The sequence below is a fragment of the Cyprinodon tularosa genome, unplaced genomic scaffold, assembly GCF_016077235.1.
Source record: "Cyprinodon tularosa strain WSP-4 unplaced genomic scaffold, ASM1607723v1 ctg1397, whole genome shotgun sequence".
Taxonomy (NCBI): Eukaryota; Metazoa; Chordata; class Actinopteri; order Cyprinodontiformes; family Cyprinodontidae; genus Cyprinodon; species Cyprinodon tularosa.
Genome location: NW_024038218.1, coordinates 23207 through 43409, shown reverse-complemented (window position 1 = coordinate 43409; position 20203 = coordinate 23207). Strand labels below are relative to the sequence as shown.

General features: G+C 42.2%; 1 protein-coding gene across 1 annotated transcript in view; it reads right to left on the bottom strand.

Moving 5' to 3' along the window:
* Positions 1–20203, bottom strand: part of LOC119778829 (sarcoplasmic/endoplasmic reticulum calcium ATPase 2-like) — a 33860-nt gene continuing 13657 nt past the window's right edge. The window contains exons 5-18 of the mRNA XM_038278215.1: positions 14637–14725; positions 14403–14505; positions 14159–14290; positions 10084–10209; positions 9775–9996; positions 9509–9620; positions 7733–7971; positions 7365–7585; positions 7072–7274; positions 6879–6964; positions 689–822; positions 461–578; positions 261–389; positions 1–180 (exon numbers count right to left, since the gene is read on the bottom strand). Coding sequence (XP_038134143.1) covers positions 1–180; positions 261–389; positions 461–578; positions 689–822; positions 6879–6964; positions 7072–7274; positions 7365–7585; positions 7733–7971; positions 9509–9620; positions 9775–9996; positions 10084–10209; positions 14159–14290; positions 14403–14505; positions 14637–14725 — 2094 coding nt within the window. The remainder of the gene's footprint in view (positions 181–260; positions 390–460; positions 579–688; positions 823–6878; positions 6965–7071; positions 7275–7364; positions 7586–7732; positions 7972–9508; positions 9621–9774; positions 9997–10083; positions 10210–14158; positions 14291–14402; positions 14506–14636; positions 14726–20203) is intronic.

Here is a 20203-nt window from a genome sequence, read left to right as displayed (position 1 = left end):
TCACTCCCAGAAGATGTTGGTGATGTCGGAGTCCAGGCTGAAGATCCAGATCAGCAGCGGTGCAGAAATCAGGATGAACGCCCAGGACAGGCCCCTCAGCGCCTGACGGAGCCTGGACACGCTGGAGGCCACCAGTCCCATGCTGGCCCACGTCCTCTGCAGCTCCTCCTCCTCTAGCGACTGAAAGGGGAATCAGGTTAAAAAAGATCAGACGACATGCGATGAAAAGCCTGGGTAGAAGGATCTCATCCCATCAGCACCTGGCTTCCTGGCTCTATGTAGTTCCGGGCCAGAAACTTGAGAGCCTCATCCATCAGGATGACGGGCAGCGACAGCTTCAAGACCACCACCCACTGAGTCCAGGACAGAGGACGGATCTGGAAAATCACCTGTGGACACAAACAGAGCGTGCTGGCTGTTGTTCTCCTAAAACATCTGGAGAGCTTTGTGTGATTCTCACCGGCAGAGGATCCACATACAGGATGAGGAAGTGAAGAGACATGGAGAGGAAGATGGCCCCCACCAGCCAGGGGTTTGACCACGGAGGCATCTTTAGCAGAGACTGGTTCTCTGAAAGACTGCAGAACCAGAGAACACATGGTTCTGATCAGCTGAGATAAAAACCTGAAGGAACTAGATGCCTTCAGTTAACCGTTCAGCTAAAACTGGGGCTTTGCTACCGTCCTACCTGTTCAAGGCGTTGCACATTTCTATGGTGACCAGCACAGACAGAGCCATCGTCATGGGATACGGAGACTCAAAGACTGAGCACTGCACACCTGCAAACTCTAGGTGGGCCTCAGTGCACTGGAGATAATGGGACTGTGGGACAGGGGTGAAGAACAGCACATGCTAACGTTAGCACCCTACCAACAGCTGGGCTCACTTACTTTAATCACATGCTTTATATTTTCATCAATAATAAATGTTTCTTTGTTATGTTGTTTAATGATTTTGTGGAGAACTTCTGCTGGTGAACCAACCTTCAATCCCTTATGACCAATAACTGCAAGACTGTTTCCAATAAAACAAACAGAAAGTAAGAAATTATCTATTTGTTTAAAAAATATATTCCCGATCCGATCTAGACCTCCCTGCTTAGGTGGACGCTGAATAAAATGACCCGTTCATCACGTGTGTTTACATGTACCCAGTGTTCAATCATTAAATAATTTAAGCCAAATCTTCAGAAAAACTTCACGCTGATAGTGCTAGTGTCTAACATGCCAGCGGGTGTGACGCCGATCGTCAGTCTGACATGTTTATATGAAAGTTTTTTAATCTGATCGGGCCTTCAGTCTGATTACTTGTGTCAGTGTAAATGAAGCTACTGTTTCTGCTTTGTGGGTCCAGGGAGTCTGGAAGGAAGTCATTGCTGAGGATCCAGCGGACTGAATTGTTTAATTCAATTCAATTCAATTCAGTTTATTTATATAGCGCCAAATTCACAACACATGTCATCTCAAGGCACTTTACAGTTCAACCAGATCAAATTGATACAAAGTTTTCTATCTAAGGAAAACCAGTTGATTGCATTGACTCATTGACTCAAATACAATCCCCCACACTAAGCATGCTTGTAGCGACAGTGGAGAGGAAAAACTCCCTTTTAACAGGAAGAAACCTCCAGCAGAACCAGGCTCAGTGTGAGCGGCCATCTGCCGAGGCCGACTGGGGTTCAAGGAGACAGAAGCAGAGATACAAAAAGCAGCTGTAAAAGGCGGCCCCGTCCAGGAAACACACAGCCAGGCAGACGAGCTCCAAGGCAGCTCCCATGCCAGAGGACGAAGAAAGCACATCCACTCAGTCACGGTCAGAGAAACAGGACCACACTGGAAAACAGGCCGATCTCCAACATCTATAAACAAGGGTGTTGATAGAAGCAGCACAGCTGATGTTTCTTTCCAGGATGACGTCACAGCCAAACAGGAACAGACGAGGCAAAGCTACTCTGAGGAAAAGCAGAGAGAGCAGAAGGTTAGAGATTGAACTAACAGATTCTGCAGAATAGGAGAACAGAGAGAGAATGAAGCAGAATGATGAAATGGGGGTCCCTATGTCCTCCAAAAGTCTAAGCCTATAGCAGCATAACTATAGAGATAGCTCAGGATAACCTGAGCTATCTCTAACTATAAGCTTTATCAAAAAGGAAAGTTTTAAGCCTAGCCTTAAAAGTAGACAGGGTGTCTGCCTCACGGACTAAAACTGGTAGTTGGTTCCACAGGAGAGGAGCCTGATAACTAAAAGATCTGCCTCCCATTCTACTTTTAGAAATTCTAGGAACCACTAGTAAACCTGCAGATTGAGAGCGAAGTGCTCTGTTAGGAACATAAGGAACAATCAGATCTCTGATATAAGATGGAGCTTGGCCATTTAAGGCTTTATATGTGAGAAGGAGGATTTTAAATTCTATTCTTGATTTAACAGGAAGCCAATGAAGAGAAGCCAGGATAGGCGAGATATGATCTCTCTTTTTCATTTTCATTAGAACTCTGGCTGCAGCATTTTGGATCAGCTGAAGGCTTTTAACTACAGTTTGTGGACTTCCTGATAGTAAAGAATTACAATAGTCCAGCCTTGAAGTAACAAATGCATGGACTAGTTTCTCAGCATCACCCCTGGACAGGATATTTCTAATTTTTGCAATGTTCCTCAGATGAAAGAAGGAAATTCTAGAAACCTCTTTGATGTGGGATTTAAATGACAGGTCCTGATCAAAAACAACACCAAGATTTTTTACTTTATTATCTGAAATCAGTTTAATCCCATCCAAATGAAGTGACTGGCTAATCAGTTTCTTTTTCAGAGACTCTGGTCCAAAGACTATAACTTCTGTTTTGTCTGCATTCAGAAGCAGAAAGTTAAGAGTCATCCAGGTTTTTATGTCTTCAAGACATGCCTGTAATCTATGTAATGGGTTAGCTTCATCTGGATTTATAGACAGATATAGCTGGGTATCATCAGCATAACAGTGGAAATTAATCCCATGCTGTCTAATAATTCTACCAATTGGGAGCATGTATAAAGTAAAGAGAATTGGTCCTAGCACTGATCCCTGTGGTACTCCACAGGTAACCTTTGAGCGTGTTGAAGATCTATCATTAACATGAACAAACTGAATTCGATCAGATAGATAAGATTTAAACCAGTCTAGTGCTGTTCCTTTAATTCCAACAAAATATTCAAGTCTTTCTAAAAGAATATTATGGTCAACTGTATCAAATGCAGCACTAAGATCCAACAGGACGAGCACAGATACAAGTCCATTATCTGAGGCCATGAGAATATCATTAGTGACTTTCACCAGAGCTGTTTCAGTGCTATGATGAGCTCTAAAGCCAGACTGAAACTCTTCAAAAAGTTCATTATGGTGGAAGTGATCGCAAACTTGTTTGGCAACTACTTTCTCAAGAATTTTGGATAAGAAAGGAAGATTGGATATAGGTCTATAATTGACCAAGTCATCTGGGTCAAGAGACGGTTTCTTAAGCAGAGGTTTAATTACAGCAACCTTAAAAGCTTTAGGTACATATCCCTGTAACAGAGATAGATTAATCACATCTAAAATGGAGGAGGAGATCAAAGGGAATACCTCCTTAAATAACCTGGTTGGAACTGGATCTAACATACAAGTTGAAGGCTTAGATGAAGACAATAATTTTGCTAATTCAGAGAGTTCAACTGGATCAAAGCAGTCTAAACCCAGTTCAGATTCCATGACTACCTCAGGTACAATCGCGGATAGAGGAGTGCTTATGATCTTATTTTTAATAAGATCAATCTTATTTATAAAGAATCCCATAAAGTCATTGCTGCTAAGAGCAGGTGGAATGGACGGTTCAACAGAGCTATGGCTCTGGGTGAGTTTGGCAACTGTATTAAAAAGAAATCTAGGATTATTCTTATTCTCCTCTATTAATGAGGAGAAGTATGCTGCTCTTGCTTTACAAAGGGTCCTCTTATACAGCAGTAAACCATTTTTCCAGACTAGGAAGGACTCTCGCAGGCCTGTGGAGCGATATTTTCTCTCCAGTTTCCTAGCATTTTGCTTCAAAGTACGCAGCTCTGCATTAAACCAAGGAGCAAGCTTTCTATTTTTAACGGTTTTCATTTTCAAAGGAGCTGCGTTGTCTAAGGCAATACGCAGAGAACTAGCAACCCCATCAACAAAATCATCAACCTGTGAAGGGGAATAAGCTAAACTTTTGCACTCTGCAGCACTGCTCAGTGACACAGAGGAGAGAGAAAGTGAAGCAGATTCTTTAAAATTTATAACTGCACTATCTGATAAAGATCTACTAAAATTGAACCTTCTTTTGGGGGAGGAGAACTCTGTTAAAGTAATCCTGAAGGTTATTAGAAAGTGGTCAGAGAGGACAGGGTTGTGAGGAAATACTGTTATTTCTTCACATTCTATGCCGTATGTCAGCACAAGATCCAAAGTATGAAGATGAGAATGCGTGGGACTATTCACATTTTGAACAAAGCCAATAGTGTCTAAGATAGCATTAAAGGCTGCTCTTAAGCTATCGCCTTCAATGTCAGCATGGATGTTAAAATCTCCCACTATGATGACCCTGTCAGTATTTAATACCAAATCAGAAAGGAACTCTGAAAACTCATCTAAAAATTCAGAGTAAGGACCTGGTGGACGATACAAAGTTACAAAAAGAAGAGGTTTTCTTGCCTTGAAATTTGGATCAGGGAAATTAAGGGTTAAATGTTCAAAAGAGTTGTAGGTATTAACTGTTTTGGGAGTAATCAGTAAGTCAGACTGGAAGATTGTTGCTACTCCTCCTCCTCGCCCAGAACTTCTGGGGATGTGAAAATTTAAATAGCTTGAAGGAGTTGCCTCATTTATGCTCACATAATCCTCTTGCTGCAGCCAGGTTTCTGTAAGGCAAAACAAGTCAATGTGATTATCACAAATCAAGTCATTAACTAGTAGACTTTTAGAGGAAAGCGATCTTATGATTTAGGTTTAGGATTCTGGTTTTCTTCTGTCGGGATTTTCACGCTAACAGTGAAGGTTCTTGGTCTTCCTCCTTCCCTGTCATGGGTTTACTACATACTGACAGATGATGAGCCCGTTTCATGGCAGCTTCAGCAGATCAAACTGCCCTTGTTGAATAAACACATCATCCTCCTCTGCTCCCAGATTTGGACTTTATGCTCAAACACCCAGTGCAGCATTTCCACTGAGGTAACCTGAACACCAACCGCAGCGCTCTGCTCAGAAAGGTTCTTCAAAGCTGAACCAGTGACAGCAGAGAGAACTTCTCTTCATTGGCTTCCTGTTAAATCCAGAATAGAATTTAAAATCCTCCTTCTCACATATAAAGCCTTAAATGGCCAAGCTCCATCTGATATCAGAGATCTGATTGTTCCTTATGTTCCTAACAGAGCACTTCGCTCTCAATCAGCAGGTTTACTATTGGTTCCTAGAATTTCTAAAAGTAGAATGGGAGGCAGATCTTTTAGTTATCAGGCTCCTCTCCTGTGGAACCAACTACCAGTTTTAGTCCGTGAGGCAGACACCCTGTCTACTTTTAAGGCTAGGCTTAAAACTTTCCTTTTTAATAAAGCTTATAGTTAGAGTGGCTCAGGTTATCCTGAGCTATCTCTATAGGACCCTATACCTATTTCATCATTCAGCTTCATTCTATCTCTTTTCTCCTGTGACTAACTGCATGTGCTCTCTTCATCCTCTGGCATGGGAGCTGGCTCGGAGCTCGTCTGCCTGGCTGTGTGTTTCCTGGACGGGGCCGCCTGTGGAGCTGGTTGACAGTTTCAGGAATCCAGTTTGTGTAGTCTGTTTTGTGTCTGTCTCTTCCTCCACCACCAGGTGGCGCCCTGTCAATGTTGGTCCTCTCTGCACACCTGCGGCTCTTTGGATCATTATCTGGAGGAGCACTTAAGCAGTGGACTGTCACTACCTCGACGCTAGAGTACCCAAAACTGGCAAACACAGTTTTGGGTACTCTAGCCATGCTTAGATTAGCAGAGTCTAACCTGAGTCTTTGTCTCTCTGAGTCTAACCTTGTTTTTTTTTGTCTTTGCCTTTGGCAGGAAGTCCTCCTGCGTACTGGATGTTTGGCCTTCTTCCCCTGGAAGGATTGTTTACCAAGTTCACACTGAGCAGGGGAGAAACCTCCACATGTGCTGTTCAAGTCCCTCATGGAAATCCAAGTGACAGTCCGCTCCAGTGCTCCTCCCGGTCCAAAGAATGTCTACCTGTCCACTCTTCAACATGTTCCCTCTTCTCTGATCAACCCACACAGACTGGATCCTAGTGAGAGAATAACCCCCCCCCCTAACGTGAGTCCCTCACTAGCATTTTCCCCACTGCTTTCAAGATTCCCACGGTTCCTGAACTCACCTCTGTGTACTTCCCTCCTCCCTTTCAGTTCCAGTTCACCAGCCCTCTGAGTACACAGTTTCCTGAATCCAACCCCTGCTGGTTTTATCAATAACCCTGTTCAAACTTTGCTCTCTGAGTGGTTTACTGCATTTTGGGTCAGATCCTTAAATAAATCGTGACAGACAGTTGCCTTTTGTATCTATGCTTCTTTTTCTATGTCTGCTTCTGTCTCCTTGAACCCCAGTCGGCCTCAGCAGATGGCCGCTCACACTGAGCCTGGTTCTGCTGGAGGTTTCTTCCTGTTCAAAGGGAGTTTTTCCTCTCCACTGTCGCTACAAGCATGCTTAGTGTGAGGGATTGCTGAAGAGTCAATGAGTCAATGAAAACTTTGAAACAATCATACTGTATGATCTGGTGAACTGTAAAGTGCCTCGGGATGACATGTTGTGAATTGGCGCTATAGAAATAAACTGAATTGAATTGGGATGTTTATCTGGAGTTTAACTGGGCGGTTTACCAGCTGATAGAAGGAAAGCTTTGGCCCGTCATGGGCAGCCATGAACCACCAGGCAGCAGCTCCCACGGTGGCTGCTCCAACATAACCTGCATGAAAACAGAGAGTTAGGAGATGGTCCTACCCACCAAAGAACAAACACGCTGCTCATCACCATCTAATCTAGAGACAGCCGAGGTCCAGGCCGCTGACTTACACCCGATGATGAGGTAGCGGCAGAACAGCCAGCTGGAGATCAGCGGCTCCTTGGGAGACCGCGGAGGACGAGACATGATGTCCAAGTCTGGAGGGTTGAAGCCCAGAGCGGTTGCTGGGAAACCGTCAGTGACCAGGTTGACCCACAGCAGCTGGACCGGGATCAGAGCTTCTGGCATGCCCAGGGCAGCAGTCAGGAAAATGCTGAGGGATCAACAAGAGGACAGCAGGTTTTCACCTGACACACCGCGGTTCAGTCTTTGGTTTATTGGCACAGAAATCCGTCCCACTAACCAGACCACCTCCCCGATGTTGGACGAGATGAGGTATCGGATGAACTGCTTCATGTTGTTGTAGATGGCTCTGCCCTCCTCCACAGCAGCCACAATGGTGGAGAAGTTGTCATCTGCCAGGATCATCTCTGAGGCTGACTTGGCGACAGCCGTGCCGCTGCCCATGGCGATGCCGATCTCTGCCTTCTTCAGGGCGGGAGCATCGTTGACGCCATCGCCTGTCTGGGACCATGGAAGAGGAGGAGCCAGAGAAACAGTGACGATGGTGGAGGAGACAGAATCAGCATCATTATCCGTTTAAACCAGTTTATGGATTAAACTGCATTTCTGATAGGCCATCTTTTCTGCAGTGGAACAAGACGCTCTCACCATGGCTGTGATGTCACTCAGGCTCTGCAGATACTCCACGATGCGACTTTTGTGGGCCGGTTCCACGCGGGCAAAGCAGCGAACGCTCCGGCAGGCCTGGCGCTGCAGATGAGGGGGCAACTCATCAAACTCCCTGCCTGTCAGCCCCCCAATCGCCCCCCCGACCTCGCGCTCCTCCTCCTGCTCCGTGATGATGCCCACTCTCCTGCAGATGGACAGGGCCGTCCCCTTGTTGTCCCCTGGATGGAGGAGGGAGAGGAGATGATAGTTTCTGGTTCTTAGAAACCTGCGTCTGTTCTTCACACTGCTGAGAGGCTGAATTCTATTTTTTTTTTCTTTTATATTTTATTTTACATAAACTGATCGTTTGATTATCGGCTCAGAATAAATTGTAAGAGGTCTCCAGGAGTCAGAGCTGAAAAGCCCACAGGATGCTGCTGCCATCGACCTGCGGATGTAAATGTTGCTTTTGTGTCAAACACACATCATGATCATTGGATCCTGGGCTGATTTTGCAAATCGATTAATCGATCAATTCGTTTTGATTAACTGATTAAAACTCCAACAGCCGGAGAAGTTTTATGAAATTAAACCAGGTGAAACTCAAACTTTTCCACTTGTGAAGTTCTGGGTAGAGCAGATTGACTGATGAGTTTTTATTTTTATCTAAAAAGCAAAATTTTTATATGTTTTTTACATTCTTGGTATAACTCCTGCTCTAAGTGGGTCGCTCTGTCAGCTACAGACACATTTTAGAGTCTCTAATACTTCCGTTAACAATGAATAAATTACTAAATTAGTTGAAGATTATTTCCTTAATCGATTCATCAGATGAATTGTTTCAGTCCTAATTGGATCCTTACTCCTGCAGGCGGTCCAGAGTTCACCCTAGACAGCCTTTGACTGCAGATCTTAGATGTTTCCCCGTTTTATTTTTGTAATGTCCTCCAGAGTTTCCAGACCTGCGTGTTGTCTCTGACGGTTGCTCTGTCTAGTAACCTAAACTTATTGCAGACATATTAAGGGAGTGGTTAGGGCGTAGAGCTTGGATCCCAGAGGCTCCCCCAGACTGCCACTCTGGGTCCCTGAGCAAGACCCTTAACCCCACACTGCTCCCTGGGCGCTGCACAATGGCAGCCCACTGCTCCCCAAGGGTTAGGTGCAGATGTGAATTTCATACTAGTGACAGTGTAACGAAAATAAAGTAGAATTCTATTTTATATTTCTATTCTACATATGGAGGACACAGCGACTTCCATCCCATAGAAACAAAAATGAGCCCCTGAATGTGAGCATTTCAGACCCATCCTGTCGTGGTTCATGTTTTCACTGCTTAGTCGCTGGTCTCCTGACTAATACGGCTCCACTAATGATGCCTTCAGCTCCAAACTGTTTCAGAATCTAATCATTTCTAATAATTATTTATTATATATTTATTTTCCATCCAAAACTTGTTTGTTTGTTCTTCTGTAGAACTGAGGAGGAGAAAGGCTGCAAATGAACTGGAAAGACAATCTAATGTCCAAGAACACAATGGCTTTGTTGGGTATAGTCTTCTGTTAGACCTACTGCATCCAGTTACTTTGGTTTAAAATACTGTTGATCCTAAAGACCAAACATTGACCAATCATTGCATGAGTAGGGAGCATCAGGGGTGTCAGTAATGGAGGCTGAGGTCTCTGTTGGTTGGTCTGGTTTCCATCGTTTAAACTGGCCTCTGTGTTTAGGGTTAGATCAGCCTTTATCCACTCATAGGGAGATCAATGCCACACAAACCTGTGATCATGATGACCCGTATGCCAGCACGCCGACACATCTGAACTGCTCCCAGGACCTCTTTCCTGGGGGGGTCCAGCATCCCCACACAGCCAACAAAGGTCAGATCCGACTGAGAAGCAGACAGAAGCAAAGATGAAAGAAGAGAAGGAGGCCGGGTTCTGATTTATTTCGCTGTATGCTGTTAATAAGTAGGATTAATGTGTTAGAAACTAATCGGTCCATCAGAACCTGACCCTGAGCTCAGCCTAGACTATCATCAGCACCTCGTAGTCCACAAAGCCTGCTGAGTTCTCCAGGTTGAGGGAATGGATATCAGGTGGGGTGTCCCTGGTTGCCATGGCAAGGCACCGCAGCATGTCTCGTCCTGAGCCCCACTCTCGTATGGTAGACTGGAGCTGCTCTCGAACAGCCGGGCTCATAGGTACACGGCCAGAACCGCTGACCCGGATGTGACTGCAGCGTTCCAACAGGCTCTCTGGAGCCCCCTGGGGGAACGAGACACAGCAAGACCCATGAAGACCAACGAGGTCTGTTTGGAGGCAGCAGATGAACAGACATGAGGTGGAACTGACCTTCACGAACATCTTAGCCCCAGAGGCAGACGGGGACAGTTTATTGGGGAAGCAGAACACAGACATGGACTTCCTGTCTCTGGAAAACTCTAGAGTCAGCTCCTTCTTCATCAGCTGTTTAATCATCTGAAAGGACGAACGTGAAACAAATGAAAACAATAAATAAAATAGGTTATGCTTTTCAAGAATAAAGTCGTAAAAATATGAGAATAAAGTCGTAAAATTATGATAAGTTTTATTTTATGACAACTCCTACAGGAATCACTGTCTTTCCAGCATTCCCAGCATTAAACTGGGCAGAATTTCAGAGTGAAATCAGGTTGCTGATTGATGGAGCTGGTCGGCAGTCATCTGTTGGGCAGAGCTCCAAGCTTTCTTTCTGAAACAGGTTGTTGATGATTTTGTTCTCGTAATATTCCGACTTTATTCTCGTAATATTACAACTTTATTCTCGTAATGTTAGGACTTTATTCTCGTAATGTTATGGCTTTATTCTCGTAATATTACGACTTTGTTCACGTAATGTTAGGACTTTATTCTCGTTATATTACGACTTTGTTCTAGTAATGTCACAACTTCATTGTCATAATGTCATGACTTTATTCTTGTAATGTCACAACTTTATTGTCGTAATGTTAGGAATTTATTCTCGTAATATTACGGCTTTATTCACATAATGTTACGGCTTTATTCTCGTAATATTACGACTTTGTTCTAGTAATGTCACAACTTAATTCTCATAATGTCATGACTTTATTCTCGTAATGTCACAACTTAATTCTCATAATGTCATGACTTTATTCTCGTAATGTCACAACCTTATTCTCGTAATGTCACGACTTTATTCTTGTAATGTTACGACTTTGTTCTCGAAATATTACGGCTTTATTCTCGAAATATTACGGCTTTATTCTCGTAATGTTACGGCTTTATTCTCGTAATTGTCAGGATCCGGGGCTTTGCCCACCAGAGGGCGCCGTGGATCCAGCCTGGGGAGCTTTGACTCAGCATGGACAGCTGTTGTCTATTTGCTGATTAAGGAAGCCTTTCCTATATAAGCTGAGTGTGAGCTCCCCTCTGAGCTGGATCGTTGTGTTTTACCTGTGCCACCATGCCTGTCTGAATTTGCAACCTGTCAGTCTGTCAACTGGTTCCAATTAAATACTGGACTTTAATCCTCCCTCTGTGTCTGTGAGTCTGCATTTGGGCTAGTAAAACCATCGCATCATGACAGAACGATCCAGCCAACAGACTAGCCCAGCAGACTCCTTCTACGCGCTCCTGGAGAGCCCGCTCTGTGCCGTCTAGGAGACCCCTGAGCCTGCTCTGCGCCTTCCAGAGACTCCGGAGGTGGAGCCACAATCGGTGGATCCCTCTGTTCCTGAGGTGGAGCCGCAGTCGGCGGCTTCCACTGCTCTGGATGTGGAGCCGTAGTGGGCGGACCTGTTGCAGAGCAGCGGGAGCGGAGACGGCGTCCTTCCCGGGGCTTCTTGCTGAAGCGGAGACAGAGTTTCTCCCGGTGCTTCCTGCTGAAGCGGAGGTGAAGTCCTCCTCCAAGGCTCCTGCAGCTTCTGAGACTCTGCTCTGCTGCCGGTTTCATGGCCGGCCACCTGAGACTCTTCCTGGCATCCCTGGTTCGCCCTTCGCCCTCCATGGGCGAGTTGTTTTTTTTTTTTCTTTGGGGCGTCTGGAATCCGCCCTTGAGGGGGGGGTACTGTCAGGATCCGGGGCTTTGCCCACCAGAGGGCGCCGTGGATCCAGCCTGGGGAGCTTTGGCTCAGCATGGACAGCTGTTGTCTATTTGCTGATTAAGGAAGCCTTTCCTATATAAGCTGAGTGTGACCTCCCCTCTGAGCTGGATCGTTGTGTTTTACCTGTGCCACCATGCCTGTCTGAATTTGCAACCTGTCAGTCTTTCAACTGGTTCCAATTAAATACTGGACTTTAATCCTCCCTCTGTGTCTGTGAGTCTGCATTTGGGCTAGTAAAACCATCGCATCATGACAGTAATGTTACGACTTTATTCTCGAAATAGAAAAAAAAAATCTCTAGCCTGGCCCTAATACTTATAAAACAGATTAAAATTCCGACACCACATATTTTTATATTCCTGTGGTACAAAGTGTTTGTAAATGGCAGAGACCTGAGCTGCTGATGCTACTCCTCAATTAAAGCATGAAGAACATCAAAGTGCATTAAAATAGATTAAAAAGTTAAAAGGATAAATAGATATAATAATACAAACACCAGCAGTAGTGATAGTGAATATTCTCAGTCATTCCAAAAATATTAGAAAAGAATCCACTGGACTTTGTTTCTGAGTTTGAAGACGTTTCTCTTCCAGTCCAGGGAGCTTTTTCTATTCAAAATGTCAGGAATAGCGTTGAGTTCCAGGTTTTATCCAGCAGCCCAACAAAGCCTGGTTTTGGTTTAGAAAACATTAAAATTGAGACAGACAAACGGGTCCACCCCTTTGGAATGGGGATCGTTTGGCTTCTTTGTTAGCCTGCAATGCCCCATACCTGTCTATGTCTCTGAAAGGTGGGCATTTAAATTGAAAAAACTTCCTAGACGGGAAGTGAAACGTCTTCAAACTTCAAACAAAGTCCAGTGGATTGTTTTCTAACCTTTTTTAACAGCAGTAAGGGATTGCAGGTATGGTGATCCAGTCTTTTAGTTTTGTCCCTGATGCTGAAGAGCCTCGGACCCGTCCTTGTGCAGAATGGCTGAAAGTGACCCCAGAAAGTGGGCCGCTCTCCTGCTACTCTGCATGTCCTCCATGGACAACAGGCTGCAGAAGGTTTCTTCTGTGCTATTGCCGCCACCCTCTGCGCGGCCTTCCTGTCCAACTGTTTACATACCAGGAGGTGATGGAGGAGGCGAGGGATTGTCTCCAGCACACACTGTAGAATGCTGTGAGGACTGTGGGGAACAGTCTGCTTTATCCTCCTTAGAGAGTCTTCGTGTTGGTAGGCAATGCTGACTGTTCAGGTACTTCATGCTGTGGACCGTCTTGGCAGCTTCTCCTTCAAACAGGAGGTGGGAGTGGGATCTACTCTCCTGCAGTCCATGACCATTTTCCTATTCCTCCACCTACTTATTTGTTTAGCAGAGCCAATGTGCAGGAGTGTAGTGTAGAGCAGAGGGTGGAGGATACAGCCCAAAGGTGAGGCAGTGGTTAGAGGAATGACTGTAGAGACTCACTGACAGCTGCCTGAGTCAGGAGGTTCACTGACCAACGACAAAGGTCTGTTGTCAACGCGTAAAAAGAAAGAAGGTCTTTTTGCTGTTTAACACGAATTTCACTTTTCATTTTCACTCAAAATCTTTTCTGACTTTTCGCTCTTTCCTTTTAAACAGGAGAAAAAGAGAGAAATCCTTTAACTTTTATATGCTAAAAGAAAATTGAAACAGCTACTTGCTTTTTGATATCCTTTTGTAAAAGGAAAATTAAACGACCAAAAGATACTCTGACCATATCTGAGCAGAGAAAACAACACTGTGACCTTCCTCCCCCAGCGGGGGTTTGCTTTAGAGAGGAATGAGTTATTGATCTTTGCATTAAACAAGTAAAAACTTGTTTTGTCTATTAGAGAACCCGGTAAACTCTTTCCTTAAGCACGCACCAAACACATTATACATTAAATACCTAGTAGGCCCTTTATGATTTGAACAAAGTATTAGGAATTTAAAGTTTGCTTTCACTGGTGAATGAGACTTTCACTTGCTTTACTTCATTATCAGAGACCAACAAAGTTTATCACTGAAGAAAGATGATGATGGTGATGATGATGGTGATGCTGATAATGATGATGATGATGATAATGATTTTTGTAAGTTGTTGTCTCTGTTTTAAAAACCAGTGCAGCCTAATTGAGACAAATGCCTAACTATGTTTTTCTGACATAACAAAGACAAACTTTATAACCCAGTTGATATGGATCAACTGGGTCGATCTGTCTATCATGCCCAGATTCTATGCTTTGTTTATACATTTAACATAAAAAAAAAATTTCTTCATGTGTTAATATCCAGAGCTGATAGCATAAAACAGAGAAGGATGGACAAAGCTTACAGAGCAACAGGCTGTAGCTCTCTCAGCACAGCTCAATCCCTGCAGATCCATATCAAACACGTTCATTTTCTCCACCAGGCAGCAGAGGGCAGTCTCTGTCGCTTCGCCAACCTTCTCGTAAACGCCCTTCGTCTGGAGGAACAGAGAAAGATGGATGCATCCGAGCTGGTCAATACTGACTTCATGATGCAGGTTTAGTCATCAGTGAAGGAGCAGTCGCCATGGCGATGTTAGCAGTGGTTACCTCATTGTAGTCTAGTGATGAGTCATTGCATAGAGCACAGATGGAGGCCATCTCCACCAGGCCATCGTACTGACCACATTTCACCACTAAACCATCCTTGTAACTGCAGAGATGAAAATCAGATATCAGAAGAAAAGGCAAAGCAGTGACAAAGAGCAACCATTTGTTAAACAATGACTCAGCGCACACAGACATCCCCAGGTTAATATAAGAGCTCAAGGTTAATACACTCACACCTCCCCCTCAGGGGCATAGGTAGATCCAGTCACAGAGAACTCGTTCAGGCAGCAACGCTCTCCTGATGCGCTCTCTACTACGAACATCTAAACACCGGCAAAGAACACAGACAGAGGAGCAGCTGATTAGTTCAGTAGTGTTAGTTTTATGCATTTGTTTTAAAGGCCATGTTAAAGCTTTGCTTCATAAGAAGAAATAATATGACAAAGCTTTGCAGTGAAAAACTCTCCAAATACATAAATGCACGGCAAATACAGAAAACACAGCAAACATAAAAATAAGACAAAATACATGAATGATGTCAGAATCATGAATATCAGCATCATGAACGATGTCAGAATCATGAATGATGTCAGAATCATGAATGATGTTAACCTGACAACAGCCAGATGCATGTCTCGCTCCGCCTAGCTCCACTCATACATCTGGGACATCGCTCATTGAAAGTGATTTCCCCAACCAAATTTATGGTCTGGCCAATCAGGACGCAGGGCGGGTGTTTCCTGGATGTGACGTAGTGGAGAAGCGAGCGTGAGATTCCAACAACAATGGCGGCTCGCATCGAGGCAGCAAGCGTTAGCATTGATGCTGCTATTTCCTCTGTGTTGTCCAATCTATCTGATATTATTTCATTAAAAGAACATCAGAGAACGGCTTTGAAGGCTCCTCTCACAGCGTCACGGGTTAGCTTCGGTGTGAGTGGTTGAAATAGCACGTCGATAAAGATGACAGACAAGTGGCTTATCCAATCATATGAAAGGAGTTTTGATAAGGCCCAGCCTTCAGTGAAGGCAATTCCTATGGCGGGTTCCCAGATGTATGTGAGTGGAGCTAGGCGGAGCGAGACATGCATCTGGCTGTTGTCAGGTTAGAATGATGTTACTAGGGTTGTCAAAAGTATCGATACTCAAAAAAGTATCGATACTGAAACGTTGTATCCGGATACAATACTCATTTTCAAAAGTATCGACACAGCCATTTAAAGTGCAGAATAGTGGAAAATGCACTTTCTGAACACTGTGTGATTGAATAATTCTGTGCATTTTTCAGTTTCAGACTTTTTTTGTAACAGGTGCAGCTGCTGAGAATTATTTTTGTTTAACTGGTTTGGCCAGTGTCATTGTTATGTCTGCAAAACATTGACAACGAAGAAACACTTAATTTTAATTTTGTAAGTTTTTTATCAAGCTTGCTTAATATTGTGCACAGCATACAACCTCAAAATATTATTCTTATTGTTTTTTTATTTATTTCTTGTATTTTTTTAGTAATGAAAATATTTCTGTTGAATTTTAGAGTCTTTGTTTTTATTGTTGTGGTATCGAAAAGGGTATCGAGTATCGAACATTTTATTTAGTATCGGTATCGAGTTGAAAAGTTTAGTATCGTGACAACCCTAGATGTTACCATTATGAATGATGTCAGAATCATGAATGATGTCAGAATCATGAATGATGTCAGAATCATGAATGATATCAGCATCATGAACGATGTCAGAATCTTGAATGATGTTACCTTCATGAATGATGTCAGAATCATGAATGATGTCAGAATCATAAATGATGTCAACATCGTGAATACTGTTAGCATCATGAATGATGTCAGCATCATGAACGATGTCAGAATCATGAATGATGTCAGCATCATGAACGATGTCAGAATCATGAATGATGTTACCATCATGAATGATGTCAGAATCATGAATGATATCAGCATCATGAACGATGTCAGAATCATGAATGATGTTACCATCATGAATGATGTCAGAATCATGAATGATGTCAGAATCATAACTGATGTCAGCATCGTCAATATTGTTAGCATCATGAATGATGTCAGAATCATAAATGATGTCAGCATCGTGAATACTGTTAGCATCATGAATGATGTCAGCATCATGAATGATGTCAGAATCATAAATGATCTCAGCATCGTGAATACTGTCAGAATCATGAATGATGTCAGAATCATGAATGATGTTACCATCATGAATGATGTCAGAATCATGAATGATATCAGCATCATGAACGATGTCAGAATCATGAATGATATCAGCATCATGAACGATGTCAGAATCATGAATGATGTTACCATCATGAATGATGTCAGAATCATGAATGATATCAGCATCATGAACGATGTCAGAATCATGAATGATATCAGCATCATGAACGATGTCAGAATCATGAATGATATCAGCATCATGAACAATGTCAGAATCATGAATGATATCAGCATCATGAACGATGTCAGAATCATGAATGATATCAGCATCATTAACGATGTCAGAATCATGAATGATATCAGCATCATGAACGATGTCAGAATCATGAATGATATCAGCATCATTAACGATGTCAGAATCATGAATGATATCAGCATCATGAACGATGTCAGAATCATGAATGATGTTACCATCATGAATGATGTCAGAATCATGAATGATGTCAGAATCATAAATGATGTCAGCATCGTGAATACTGTTAGCATCATGAATGATGTCAGCATCATGAATGATGTCAGAATCATAAATGATGTCAGCATCGTGAATAATGTTAGCATCATGAATGATGTCGGAATCATGAATGATGTCAGAATCATAAATGATGTCAGCATCGTGAATAATGTTAGCATCATGAATGATGTCAGAATCATAAATGATCTCAGCATCGTGAATACTGTTAGCATCATGAATGATGTCAGCATCATGAATGATGTCAGAATCATGAATGATGTCAGAATCATGAATGATGTTACCATCATGAATGATGTCAGAATCATGAATGATGTCAGAATCATGAATAATATCAGCATCATGAACGATGTCAGAATCATGAATGATATCAGCATCATGAACGATGTCAGAATCATGAATGATATCAGCATCATTAACGATGTCAGAATCATGAATGATATCAGCATCATGAACGATGTCAGAATCATGAATGATGTTACCATCATGAATGATGTCAGAATCATGAATGATGTCAGAATCATAAATGATGTCAGCATCGTGAATACTGTTAGCATCATGAATGATGTCAGCATCATGAATGATGTCAGCATCATGAATGATGTCGGCATCGTGAATAATGTTAGCATCATGAATGATGTCGGAATCATGAATGATGTCAGAATCATAAATGATGTCAGCATCGTGAATAATGTTAGCATCAAGAACGATGTCGGAATCATGAATGATGTCAGCACCGTGAATAATGTTACCATCATGAATGATTTCAGAATCATGAATGATGTCAGCATTGTGAATACTGTTACCATGATGAATAATGTTAGCAGGATTACTGGTGTTAGCATGATGAATGATGTTAGCATGATGACTGATGTTAGCATGATGAATGATGTTAGCATGATGAATGATGTTAGCATGATGGATAATGTTAGCATGATGAATAATGTTAGCATGATGAATAATGTTAGCATGATGACTGGTGTTAGCATGATGAATGATGTGAGCATGATGACTGATGTTAGCATGATGAATGATGTTAGCATGATGACTGATGTTACCATGATGAATGATGTTAGCATGATGGATAATGTTAGCATGATGAATAATGTTAGCATGATGACTGGTGTTAGCATGATGAATGATGTGAGCATGATGACTGATGTTAGCATGATGAATGATGTTAGCATGATGAATGATTTTAGCATGATGACTGATGTTACCATGATGAATGATGTTAGCATGATGGATAATGTTAGCATGACGGATAATGTTAGCATGATGAATAATGTTAGCATGATGACTGGTGTTAGCATGATGAATGATGTGAGCATGATGACTGATGTGAGCATGATGACTGATGTTAGCATGATGAATAATGTTAGCATGATGAATGATTTTAGCATGATGACTGATGTTAGCATGATGAATGATGTGAGCATGATGACTGATGTTAGCATGATGAATGATGTTAGCTTGATGAATGATTTTAGCATGATGACTGATGTTAGCATGATGAATGATGTTAGCATGATGAATGATTTTAGCATGATGACTGATGTTAGCTTGATGAATGATGTTAGCTTGATGAATGATTTTAGCATGATGACTGATGTTAGCATGATGAATGATGTTAGCATGATGAATGATTTTAGCATGATGAATGATGTTAGCATGATGACTGATGTTAGCATGATGAATGATGTTAGCTTGATGAATGATTTTAGCATGATGACTGATGTTAGCATGATGAATGATGTTAGCATGATGAATGATTTTAGCATGATGACTGATGTTAGCATGATGAATGATGTGAGCATGATGGATAATAAATGAATAATGTTAGCATTATGGATGATGTTAGCATGATGACTGATGTTAGCATGATGAATAATGTTAGTATGTTGAATGATGTGAGCATGATGGATAATGTTAACATGATGAATAATGTTAGCAGGATGGATGATGTTAGTATGATGACTGATGTTAGCATGATGACTGATGTTAGCATGATGAATGATGTTAGCATGATGAATGATGTGAGCATGATGGATAATGTTAGCATGATGGATAATGTTAGCATGATGAATAATGTTAGCATAATGAATAATGTTAGCAGGATGGATGATGTTAGCATGATGAATGATGTGAGCATGATGGATAATGTTAGCAGGATGGATGATGTTAGCATGATGGATAATGTTAGCAGGATGGATGATGTTAGCATGATGGATAATGTTAGCATGATGGATAATGTTAGCAGGATGGATGATGTTAGCATAATGGATAATGTTAGCAGGATGGATGATGTTAGCATGATGAATGATGTGAGCATGATGGATAATGTTAGCAGGATGGATGATGTTAGCATGATGGATAATGTTAGCAGGATGGATGATGTTAGCATGATGGATAATGTTAGCATGATGGATAATGTTAGCAGGATGGATGATGTTAGCATGATGGATAATGTTAGCAGGATGGATGATGTTAGCATGATGGATAATGTTAGCATGATGACTGATGTTAGCATGATGAATGATGTTAGCATGATGAATGATGTGAGCATGATGGATAATGTTAGCATGATGGATAATGTTAGCATGATGAATAATGTTAGCATAATGAATAATGTTAGCAGGATGGATGATGTTAGCATGATGAATGATGTGAGCATGATGGATAATGTTAGCAGGATGGATGATGTTAGCATGATGGATAATGTTAGCAGGATGGATGATGTTAGCATGATGAATGATGTGAGCATGATGGATAATGTTAGCAGGATGGATGATGTTAGCATGATGGATAATGTTAGCATGATGAATAATGTTAGCAGGATGGATGATGTTAGCATGATGAATGATGTGAGCATGATGAATGATGTTAGCATGATGGATAATGTTAGCAGGATGGATGATGTTAGCATGATGGATAATGTTAGCATGATGGATGATGTTAGCATGATGAATGATGTGAGCATGATGGATAATGTTAGCAGGATGGATGATGTTAGCATGATGATAATGTTAGCATGATGGATAATGTTAGCATGGAATGGAAAAAGGGAAATTCCCACTCTGTATTAATGCAA